At 46.1% G+C, this 12,096-nt stretch overlaps 1 protein-coding gene across 4 annotated transcripts in view; it reads left to right on the forward strand.

Annotated features, from left to right (window-relative positions):
* Window positions 1-12,096, forward strand: part of LOC140480846 (protein-cysteine N-palmitoyltransferase HHAT-like protein) — a 74,108-nt gene that overhangs the window by 31,402 nt on the left and 30,610 nt on the right. For all 4 annotated transcript variants that reach the window (XM_072576331.1, XM_072576330.1, XM_072576332.1 and 1 more), the window contains exons 3-4: window positions 5,038-5,105; window positions 10,791-10,904. In XM_072576331.1, the coding sequence (XP_072432432.1) occupies window positions 5,038-5,105; window positions 10,791-10,904 (182 nt within the window). The remainder of the gene's footprint in view (window positions 1-5,037; window positions 5,106-10,790; window positions 10,905-12,096) is intronic.

Genomic DNA, 12,096 nt, shown 5'->3' on the forward strand with positions numbered 1-12,096 from the left:
CCACACTCCAGACTTGATGGGCCAAAGGGCCTCTTCTGTACTGAATGATTCTGTGAGCATGCAGCAAACCAAGTCCAGAAATTTGCTGGAACAGTGTGGTTTCTAAAAAATGCCTTTTGATTTTTTTTAAGTTTCAATGTGTCACTGCATTAACCAGGTATTTCTACAGCATGTGAGATCAATCTAGTTTTCCACAATGCTTCAAAATTTGAGTCCTCAAAAAAAAAGCCAAGCAAGGGCTGAGATTGCTGTGTTAGCTGTAGCCCTGAGACTGTCAAGTGCAAGCCACCTACCTCATTTGTGATACATGTGAACAAAGTAAAGCTGGCATTGTCTTTGTGGACTGTCGAGCTGCTCTCTCATTAGAGAGTGGTGGTAGTTTAACCTGAAGGTTACCATGCCTCAACTGAGGGCCGAGGTTGAGAAGGAAAGTTCTCTCTTTGAAATTTCAGCTGGAACAGGAATTGAACCCATGCTGTTGGCCACTCTCTGCATTGCAAACCAGCCTTCCAGCTAACTAACCCCACATATAGACAGCACAGGCAATCGCTACAAACCTATTTGATGCGAGGCTTGATCATGTTCATTTTGTTTTCAGAGAATGGGTCCCTGGAAATGAACATGTCATTTCCGGTATGTATCGATATACCTTGACTGGTTGAGAACATGGTGCTGGAAAAGTACAGCATATCAGGCAGCATCCGGGGAGCAGGAGAATCAACATTTCGGACAAAAGCCCCTCATCAGGAATGAGGCTTGTGGGCCGGGGGTGCTGAGAGATAAATGGGAGAGTGGGTGGTGTTGGGGGGAGGGGAGGGGGGGCAGGGTTATTGCAGTGAAGACAACAGTGTGAAACTCTGTTGCAAGACCAACAGCCACTGTATGTCAGATCCCAAAGTATTTTGTGAGTTAATGAAACATTTATGAACTTGTTTTCTAGCCCAATAAAACGCCTCCTAAACCCTGTGTGTTTTGCATCACATTACGATTCCTGGTGCGACCAATAACGTTTGAAGCAGATCTTTGATATCCCAGTGACTAACTCAAAGGATCTCATGATAAAATTTCACCTTGTAAGAATTTTGTAATGTTACATAGAACATTACAGCGCATTACAGGCCCTTCGGCCCTCGATGTTGTGCCGACCTATGAAACCAATCTGAAGCCTATATGACCTACGCTATTTCACTTTCATCCATATGTTTATCCAATGACCATTTAAAAGCTCTTAAAGTTGGCGATTCTACTACTGTTGCAGGCAGGCCACTCCACACCCTTACTACTCTGAGTAAAACAAAAACTACCTCTGAGCTCTATATCTATCACTTCTCACTTTAAAGTTATGTCCCCTCATGCTAGCCCTCACCCTCCAAGGAAAAAGGCTCTCACTGTCCACTCTACCTAATCCTCTGAATATCTTGTATGTCTCCATTAAGTCACCTCTCAACATTTTTCTTCTTCTGAAAAAAAACCAGCCTCAAGTTTGCCTTTCCTAATAAGACCTTCCCTCCATACCAGGCAATATCCTGGTTAAATCTTGTCTGCAGTGTGGGAGGTGAGGACTGAAGATGCTGGAGATCAGAGTCGAGAATGTGGTACTGGAAAAGCACAGCAGGTCAGGCAGCATCTGAGCAGCAGGAGAATTGACGTTTCACGTATAAGCCCTCCATCGTTCCTGATGAAGGTCTTATGCCCGAAACGTCAATTCTTCTGCTGTTCGAATGCTGCCTGACCTGCTGTGCTTTTCCACCACCACATTATTGACTCAAATCTCCTCTGCACCCTTTCCTATAATGCAGTGATCATCTCTAAGACCCTATGACTCTACTCCTAAGTGCAGCCGCACCAGAGTGGATATTATACCTGAGTGCTATAGCAAGCTGGAAATGAAATCCCACTGTTCCCATGGTTGTTACTAAAATTAGAGTTTTGAAAATTTCATAGAATTCCACAAGTTACCTGTCTTTTAGACCCAAGTTGACAGAAATCACTGTTCTGAACAGGAATTATAATTTATTGCGAGTCATAGACTTCAGTTGCAGGTAGATAATTTTTGTATCTAACTACTAGTACCTAAGATGATGCCATAAGAGGCAATATTTTAAAAGTTTCACTGTACTCTTGTATATTTGTACTTGAGTACACCTGACAATAACGATATATATATTCTATGTAACTCTACTTGTTAAAACCCCTTAAGTAAAGGTAAAGTCACTATAGTCCCTCATTAGAGAGAGGGTCAATTGGTGCTAGTTTAATCTGGGGGTCACCACACCTCAGGCAAGGGGAAAGAGATTGAGAAAGAGAGTCCTTCGAGGTAACCTCAGCTACTGCTGGAATTGAACCCACACAGTTGGTTTCACTCTGCATAGCAAACTATCCAGCCAACTGAACTAACTGACCCCTGATTACCCCCCCCCCATTCCCATCTATCTATCTATCACTCACACTAACACTCACACTCAACATTATAGATGGAGGCAGAACCTGGGTAAGCAGTTCAGTGGTGTCTGTTTGCAAGATCATCTTATGTTGGTCAGAATATTACCTCTGAGTTTCTTCTTCAGATTTTTCATTTGTTTGCAAGAGACACTGGGTGGCTGGTTCACACTTTTACAAGGTGTAGAAGTCTCACAGCTTTTTGAAAATGCTGAAGGGAAAGTGAACTGACTTTCTTTCCGATCAAGGTTTTTTTTTAACTGCAGAGAACAGACAGCTCCTGAGTGGGTGGAATTCTAAAGGGATCCTCCCATCTTGATAACAGCCCCAAGCTGGCCAGCTACCTGAGAACCAATCACATCATTGCTGGCAGGCAGAGGGCCTTTGTCATTGATAACTGGTCACTATTTCACAGACCAATCAGCCACTTGTTACTGGCTGAATCTCCCCTTGTACACACCCTTCACCTACTACTGCTTGAAACAGCAGCTATGTAAACATTACCTATAGGGAGTATCCGGTAACTTGCTTTCAAAAAAATGTGCAGTAATCCTTGGTTTTAAAAGAATTGTTTTCCCATTTTAGACCAAAATTTTAAAAACAAAGCAAAATAAAATATAATCTTTATAAGTGCAATAAATATGCTAAAAGCAATGCTGACTAGTCATGACTTGGCAGTTTCTGATGCACGAAAGAAAATATTCCAGCTTTCCATACCCTCTTTATTGCCTAGCAACAGAAAGCCTGTATGCTTTGCTTATATAGTACATAGCGCACTCTTTACAAATTATAATCTTTACAGGAGCCTGGCAGGAGTAACACCCACCTACTATCAGGTTCACTTCTTTCCATCTTGCTGCATTATACCATCCATTGTTTGTCGAATGTCATTTCCTGGTTGCCTGAGTGTATCCAAACTACCTTTCCATAGGCGACTGACCTAGTTCTGTGCCACACCCAAACTGCATGTTCCAGTTTCCTTAAGTTTCCACCAGTCACTCCTCTTACACCAGAGATTATACTCCCAATCCAATTCTGCTTGGAAGCAATCAGAGAACAGCCTCTACCTCTGCAATTCATGACCACTGCTGTTTGTGGAATCATAGAATTTTACATTCCAGAAGGAGTCCATTTGACCCACCATGTCTGTACCAGAACCCGAAAGAGTTACCTAGCCAGTCCCCCTTTCCATCCCTATCTCTGTCACTTCTTTCTCCTCAGTGTAACAGCCAATACTTGGATTTCAATTGAACCTGAGCTGCGTCCCTCTCCCCCACGTCAGTTTTTTTGGCAACCAGATAACATCAGTTTGTTGCAAATCTAATAGGCAGTCTTGTGATGTTTTACTTTGAATTGAAAGAGACCGTTAAGAACTTAACTATCTTTCTAAAACCTCACCCCACATAACAGACTATTCCTGAGAAACCCAGGAGGCGGGTGATTGACATGTTGGAAGAAATATTTAGGCAATTCCCAGTGTTATCATAGGATTCTTACAGTATGGAAACTGATCATTTGGCCCAACAAGTCCACACTGACCCTCCGCAGACCCATTCCCCTACATTTACCCCTGATTAATGCACCCAACCCCCACATCCCTGAACGCTACGGGCAATTTAGCATGGCCAATTCACCTAACCTACACATCTTTTGGAATGTGGGAGGAAACCCACACAGACACTGGGAGAATGTGCAAACTCCACATCGAGGCTGGAATCGAACCTGGCGCTGTGGGGCAGCAGTACTAACAACTGAGCCACCGTTAGGTTTTGACAATTTGAGGAGAATAGGAAGAAAGGACTTTCAGAATCTGGAGAAAGGGTGAGATGAATAAAATTCTAACTCCAATCTCACAGGGTAGACCTACAGAGAGAAGTTCCCCGGTAGGTCACTCTTGAACCAGGGGATGTTTTTCCCCCTTCTCCCCTGTCTTCAGCATGTATACCATCTTTTCCTCATAACCAATCAGTTCTCAAAGGTTGAAACATTAACTCTGCTTTCTCTCCATGGATACTGCCAGCCCTGCTGAGTTCCTCCAGCAATTTCCATTTTTGTGACATCGTCTTGGGATAATTTGATTTAAGACTGAAGTGAAGGTGAATATCTTCACTGAGAGGGTGCTGAGTCTGAGGAATGTTCTGTCCAGAGGATTGTGGAAGCTCCATCACTGAACGTGTTCAAGGTAGAAATCAATTGGCTTCTGGAGACTAAAGGGATATGGAGGTTATGTAGGAAAAATATTGTCCAGGAAGATGATTGATCGTTGCCCAGAATGGTGAGGTAGTTTGATGGGATGAATGGCCTACTCCTGTTCTTCTGTCAGAGTGGAAGATGATGTGAGATATTTGTCTTAGTACTGTGTCTGTGAGTGTGTGCGTGAGTGTCTGTTTGTGAGGGGGAGCGCAGGGTGTGGGATAGTGTGCAGAATGGGGACATTGCAGGGGAGCACGTGGGGTCCAGTTTCCCTGCATGAATAGAACCAGTGTCTTTGCCAAAGAAAAACCCTTTCTAGGATGGGCCCTTTCTTTTGATGAATCATCTGTTTTTCAATCTGTGCTTGGTATTTCACCACTGAACTTAATTTTTGCCCTCCCACAGAAAATATGAGCCGGCGAAGCTTTAAAAGCAGTGTCAAGCAAGGCTGGGCGTATATTGGTCGGAAAATGGTGAGTTCCTGGAAATTGTTTACACCAGCCCACTGGATGATCCCAGAGAGTCATGTTGACTGGGTCGCTTTGAGGGATGGGACTCAAATTGGAAAAGGGTTTTATTGGCCTTGAGCTGGAGGAAGGGTCTTAAACGATGGGCCGAGAGGCTTGTTTGGCTCTGGGGTTGGGGGTTGGATTGTGGAATAAGCTCCAGAGCTCAGGACCAGGCATAACCACCAATAGGAAAGCATTTGAAATAGTGAGTGGAAAACTCTAGGGAGTGCAGAAATCTCTGAAGGCATTGGGGCTGGTGGAGACTGGAGATGAGAACATGGGGCTGTGGAGAAATCAGAACAGGTGAGAGACCAACAAGAGAAATTAATTCAACAATAAAAATCTGGGTGTAATAATTAGTCATAAGGGACTCGTGCAGTGGTAGTATCTGTTAGGAGGTGGATCGAATTCATTACCTGTCCAAACAGGATTGTTTTGAAAAACACGTTTTTTATAAAGGAAAATGAGCATATCCAATGCCAGTTTCTCAGAAGAAGCTGTTTTTAATCTAATTTGCATTTAATGGCATTATACTTGCTGATGTCACCCATCTGTGTTAAATATTTGCACCTGGCTCCTAATAAGATGCTAGAAACTAAATAAAAGTAAGGAAGTATAGCATTTAGGATAAGCTATTAGACTCTGGCCCAAAAAGTGACAGTGAAAGAATGGCGATATATTTCCAAGTCAGGATGGTGAGTGGGTTCCAAGGAGAACTTGCAGGTGCTGGGTATTCCCACCTATCTGCTGCCCTTGTCCTTCCAGATGCAGGAGGTTGCAGTTTGGAAGGAGCTGTCGGGAGTACCTTAGTGAGTTGCTGCAGTGCACCTTGTCCAGTAGATGGTACACAATGCTACCATGATACTGAGAAGGTAAAAGGAGTGAATGAAGGTAGTGGATGGAGCGCCAATCTGCCAGGCTGCTTTTTGTTGGATTTCAATGTTCTGGATTGTTGGTGGAGTTATGCTGATCCAGATGGAAACAGGAACAGAACCAGACCGTTCAGCTCCTCAAGCCTGCTTCATTCTTCATGGCTTTTCAGATTGTGGCCTTAACTCTTAATGGTGAATGTATTCAAAGACCCAGCCTCCACTGTTTGCTGATGTCCAAAGATTAATAACTTTCTGAGAGAGGAAATGCCTCCTCATCTCTGTCTTAAGTGGGCGATGCCCTTATTTTAATTGTACCCACAAGTTGCAGATTCCTCCCCCCCAAGTGAGAATCATTCTCCCTGCACCTGTCCTGTAAGAGCCCCCTCGGAGCTGTGTGTGTCACAGTAAGATCACCTCTCACTCTTGTAAACTCCAGCGGGTGTAGGCCTGACCTGCTTAATTTTGTTTCATAAGATAACCCGTTTTGTTCCATGCTCATCCTAGTGAGCCTAGTCTGGACTCCTTCAAATGACCTTATACAGCAGCAGCACCTCCCCCGACCCTCCTGCTGGCTCAGTGGATGTGTTGAAGTTGCTGCCTTTGAAGGTCATACTCTGGAGGGACCAGCATCATCAGGGGGCATGGTTAGGGTAAAAGTCTTTTCCCCAGGGTGAGGGAGTCCAGGACTAGAGGATACAGGTTTAAGGTGAGAGGGGAAAGACTTAAAAAGGACCTAAGGAACAACCTTTCGCACAGAGGGTGGTACGTGTGTGGAATGAACTGCCAGAGGAAGTGATGGAGGCTGGTACAATTACAACATTTAAAAGGCATCTGGATGGGTACATGAATAGGAAGGGTTTGGAGGAATATGGGCCAAGTGCTAGCAAATGGGACTAGATTAATTTAGGCTATCTGGTCAGCATGGACGTGTTGGACCGAAGTATCTGTTTCCTTGCTGTACGTCTCTGAGAGTCTATGATGCTGGGGACATGTAATTGAATTTTTTGAAGGTGGAGGTCAATTCTTGTTTGGCAACTGAATGATAGTTTTGTGGCTAAAAGGGACTGTGGCATCTGAAAGGCAAACAGATCTGCCATGAGGGCTTGAGGGGCCGAATGGCCTAGTTCTCGTGTTTGTATGTTTGATGTGGCTTTCAGCCATCGGAAAAAATTGGGCAGATAAAAACGAAATGAACGAGGTGCTGTTGGGACACTAGAAATTGACTGGGAGGTGTAGGCCATTCCCAGAGTTAAACTAAAACAAATTTAAACTTGTTTAGGAGCACTTTACTGCAGATGCTGGAATGTGTACTGAAAACAACAGATGCTAGAGATCACAGGTGGGTTAGAGAGCATCCATAGAGAGAGAGAGAGAGAGAGAGAGAGAGAGAGCGCAAACTATCATTTCGAGTCCAGATAACTGTTCTTCAGAGCTGAAGTGAAGTGTGGAGGGGACAGCATTTACGCTGTAGATTTTTTTGGGTGGCAGGGGGGAACGGGGTGCGGGTGGGTTGGAGGTAATGGGTGTAGGGTGCTGGTGGAGAAAGGATGTTAATTGTTTAGATTAAATGATCAGAATGTGAGGGTGGCAAAAACAATGGTGTGTCTCCTGCCAGACAAATCTGCCATTGTTCTGCCAATCACGTACCAATCACTTAATCTGAGCTACAGGGGAATCTCGATTATCTGAACGTGATGGGCAGGCACTATTTCGTTTGGATAATCGATTTAATTGGTTAAATGCTTTTCCTCTGGGGCTTGGAGTTTTTAAAGTCTGCTCCTCGTTCAGGAGACTGCAGCAGCACACAGCGTGTGAGACCCCGCCTCCAACCCCATGCAACACCTCCCCCCATGCGACACCTCCCCACCTGGAGTAGAGTGGTGCTGGAAAAGCACAGCAGCTCAGGCAGCATCCGAGGAGCAGGAAAATCAATGTTTCGGGCAAAAGCCCTTCATCAGGAATACAGCCCCCAACCCCGTGCAACATCTCACCCTGCCCCAAAGCCTCCCCCACCTCAACCCTGTCCAACCCCGCCCCCAGCCACCCCCTCTCCGGGACAGCTGGATTGGATGACAACAACAAGACTGCTGCAGATGCCTTTGTGGGGTAAGTTTTTGAATTTTTTTGAAAAAAAGGCGGCATGGTGGCACAGTGGTTAGCACTGCTGCCTCACAGCGCCAGAGACCTGGGTTCAATTCCTGCCTCAGGCAACTGACTGTGTGGAGTTTGCACATTCTCCCCGTGTCTGCGTGGGTTTCCTCCGGGTGCTCCGGTTTCCTCCCACAGTCCAAAGATGTGCAGGTCAGGTGAATTGGCCATGCTAAATTGCCCGTAGTGTTCGGTAAGGGGTAGATGTAGGGGTATGGGTGGGTTGCGCTTCGGCGGGGCGGTGTGGACTTGTTGGGCCGAAGGGCCTGTTTCCACGCTGTAAGTAATCCAATCTAATCTAATCTAAAGTCTCCAAACAGAGCGCGCACACACACACGCAGCCACAGCCACAGCCCCACACACAACTTTTTGCTGCAATGTTTTGACAGGTTCCACCTTTGCCCTGTACAGGACAATGTTGGAAAGATTATCTGGGGAAGGGGGGTTTAAGGTACACCCCTGTGTAGAACTCCAGGGAAAGTGTGGGGGGAGAGAAAGTGAGGGCAGTCAGTCATTTGGAGACGGTGCCTGTTTAATCTCTGTAAATAAAAAAACGCGATCACTGTTGGAAACGCATCTTTCATGTAATGTTTCCATTGGGATTGCGAGATCTCCTTCGGATAATCTGATTTTCAGATAATTGGTATTCAGATAATTGAGGTTCCTCTGTATCAACGTCCTTTCTCCACCAGCACCGTATACACATTATATTGCCAGAGGAGGTGTGGAAGCAGCATTCAAGGAGCACCTGTATGAATACATGGATAGGAAGGGAATAGATGTATACGGATCCTGTAAGTGAAGACAGGTTTAGCATGAAATGTGGCAGTGCAGGCTTGGAGGGCTGAAGGGCCTGTTCCTGTGCTGCATTGTTCTTTGTTCTATGTTCTATCTCTGAGTAGGTTAACCCTGACTCCTGAGTGCCTGAATCTGGATATTCTCATTGTTCCTGCATTACTGAATATTCCATAAAGAGACTCTGCATCAAACAGGGCTAACAGTAAATAGAGGGATTGGAGAAGGTGGTGTTGGTGCATTAATTGTGTTCACTTGCATGCGGGTGACAATGAAGAGTGGTATGGAATAAATTCTCATACAGACTTGTTGGGCTGAATGACCTCTTTCTGTGTTATAAAAAGGTAAAAACAATGACTGCAGATGCTGGAAACCAGATTCTGGAGTAGTGGTGCTGGAAGAGCACAGCAGTTCAGGCAGCATCTGTGTTGTACAGTCCACATCACAGAGGCTTGTATCCTTCTGTCTCTGAGCTGAAAATGTGTTGCTGGAAAAGCACAGCAGGTCAGGCAGCATCCAAGGAGCAGGAGAATCGATGTTTCGGGCATGAGCCCTTCTTCAGGAATGAGGAGGGTGTGCCAAGCAGGCCACGATAAAAGGTGAGGAGGGACTTGGGGGAAGGGCGTTGGAAATGCGATAGGTGGAAGGAGGTCAAGGTGAGGGTGATAGGCCGGAGTGGGGTGGGGACGGAGAGGTCAGGAAGAAGATTGCAGGTTAGGAAGGCGGTGCTGAGTTTGAGGGATTTGACTGAGACAAGGTGGGGGGAGGGGAAATGAGGAAACTGGAGAAATCGGAGTTCATCCCTTGTGGTTGGAAGGTTCCTAGGTGGAAGACGAGGCACTCTTCCTCCAAGCGTCGTGTTGCTATGGTCTGGCGATGGTGGAGTGGGAGTGGGAGGGGGAGTTGAAGTGTTGAGCTACGGGTTGATTGGGTTGGTTGGTGCGGGTGTCCCAGAGGTGTTCTCTGAAACGTTCCGCAAGTAGGCGGCCTGTCTCCCCAATATAGAGGAGGCCACATCAGGTGCAGCAGATGCAATAGATGATGTGTGTGGAGGTGCAGGTGAATTTGTGGCGGATATGAAAGTATCCCTTGGGGCCTTGGAGGGAAGTAAGGGGGGAGGTGTGGGCGCAAGTTTTGCATTTCTTGCGGTTGCAAGGGAAGGTGCCGGGAGTGAAGGTTGGGTTGGTGGGGGGTGTGGATCTGACGAGGGAGTCACGGAGGGAGTGGTCTTTCCGGAACGCTGATAGGGGAGGGGAGGGAAATATATCCTTGGTGGTGGGGTCTGTTTGGAGGTGGCGGAAATGACGAAGGATGATACGATGTATCTGGAGGTTGTTGGGGTGGTAGGTGAGGATCAGTGGGGTTCTGTCCTGTTGGCGGTTGAAGGGGCGGGGCTCAAGGGCGGAGGAGTGGGAAGTGGAAGAGATGCGGTGGAGGGCATCGTCGACCACATCTGGGGGGAAATTACGGTTCTTGAAGGAGGCCATCTGGGTTGTACCTTGACCTCCTTCCACCACCCTCCCTCTTGACCTCCTTCCACCTATCGCATTTCCAATGCCCCTCCCCCAAGTCCCTCCTCCCTACCTTTTATCTTCGCCTGCTGGACACACTTTCCTCATTCCTGAAGAAGGGCTTATGCCCGAAACGTCGATTCTCCTGCTCCTTGGATGCTGCCTGACCTGCGCTTTTCCAACAACACATTTTCAGCTCTGATCTCCAGCATCTGCAGTCCTCACTTTCTCCTTCTGTCTCTGAGCCAAGAATGCTCCCCTGAGCCACGGATAGGGTCTTGAAGAGCCAGACCAGCATGAGTTCCCTGTGTTTTGTTTTGCAGGATGTTGCTGACTTTGAGTGGGTAATGTGGTTCACCAAATTCCGAAACTACATTCTTTTCGCCTTATCCGGCCACGTGCTGTTTGGTAAAGCTATTTCCATGACAGTTCCTCAGGTGGGTGCCACTTCCATTCTGTCAGCCCATGTTATTGTTTCTTCCTTGGAACATGCAGAAGACCAAAGGAACAGTATTTATTGAGACATTCTAGAGCCGACTCAGATGGTATGGGATCAGGTTTGATGTAGACCATGGAACATTATTGTGCAGTAGGCCCTTTGGCCCTCGATGTTGCCGAACTGTGGGACCAATCTGAAGCCCGTCTGACCTACCTTATTCCATTCTCATCCATATGCCTATCCAATGACCATTTAAATGCCCTTAAAGACTACTACTGTTACAGGTAGTGCGTTCCATGCCCCTATTATTCTGAGTAAAAAAACTACCTCTGACATCTGTCCTATACCTATCGCCCCTCAATTTAAATCTATGTCCCTTCATGCTCGCCATCGCCAACTGAGGAAAAAGGCTCTCACTGTCCAACCTACTTAACTCTCTGATTATCTTATATGTCTCAATTAAGTCGCCTCTCAACCTTCTTCTCTCAAACAAAAACAGCCTCAAGTCCCTCAGCGGTGACTAGGACTGTATGCAATACTCCAAGTGCAGCCGTACCAGAGTTTTGTACAGCTGCAGCATGATCTCATGGTTCTGAAACTCAATCCCTCTACCAATAAAAGCTAACACACTATATGCTGCCTTAACAACACTATAAACCTGGGTGGCAACTTTCAAGGATCTATGTATCCGGACACCAAGATCTCTTTGCTCATCTACACTACCAAGAATCTTACCAGTATTCTGCATTCCTGTTACTCCTTGTGGATCACCTCTCACTTTTCCGCATTAAACTCCATTTGCCACCTCTCAGCCCAGCTCTGCAGCTTATCTCTGTCTCTCTGCAACCTACAACATCCTTCGTCACTATCCGCAACTCTACTAACCTTAGTGTCACCCACAAATTTACTTACCCATCCCTCTCTGCCCTCATCCAGGTTATTTATGTAAATGACAAATAACAGTGGACCCAAAACAGATCTTTATGGCTGTAGTAGTAACTGAACTCCAGGATGAATATTTCCCATTAACCACCACCCTCTGTCTTCTTTCAGCTACCCAATTTCTGATCCAAACCGCGAAATCACCTTCAATCCCATGCCTCTGTATTTTGTGCAATAGCCTACCATGTGGAACCTTATCAAACACCTTACTGAAATCCACATACACTACATCAATCACTTTACCCTTA

The sequence above is a fragment of the Chiloscyllium punctatum genome, chromosome 8 (genome assembly GCF_047496795.1).
Source record: "Chiloscyllium punctatum isolate Juve2018m chromosome 8, sChiPun1.3, whole genome shotgun sequence".
NCBI lineage: Eukaryota > Metazoa > Chordata > Chondrichthyes > Orectolobiformes > Hemiscylliidae > Chiloscyllium > Chiloscyllium punctatum.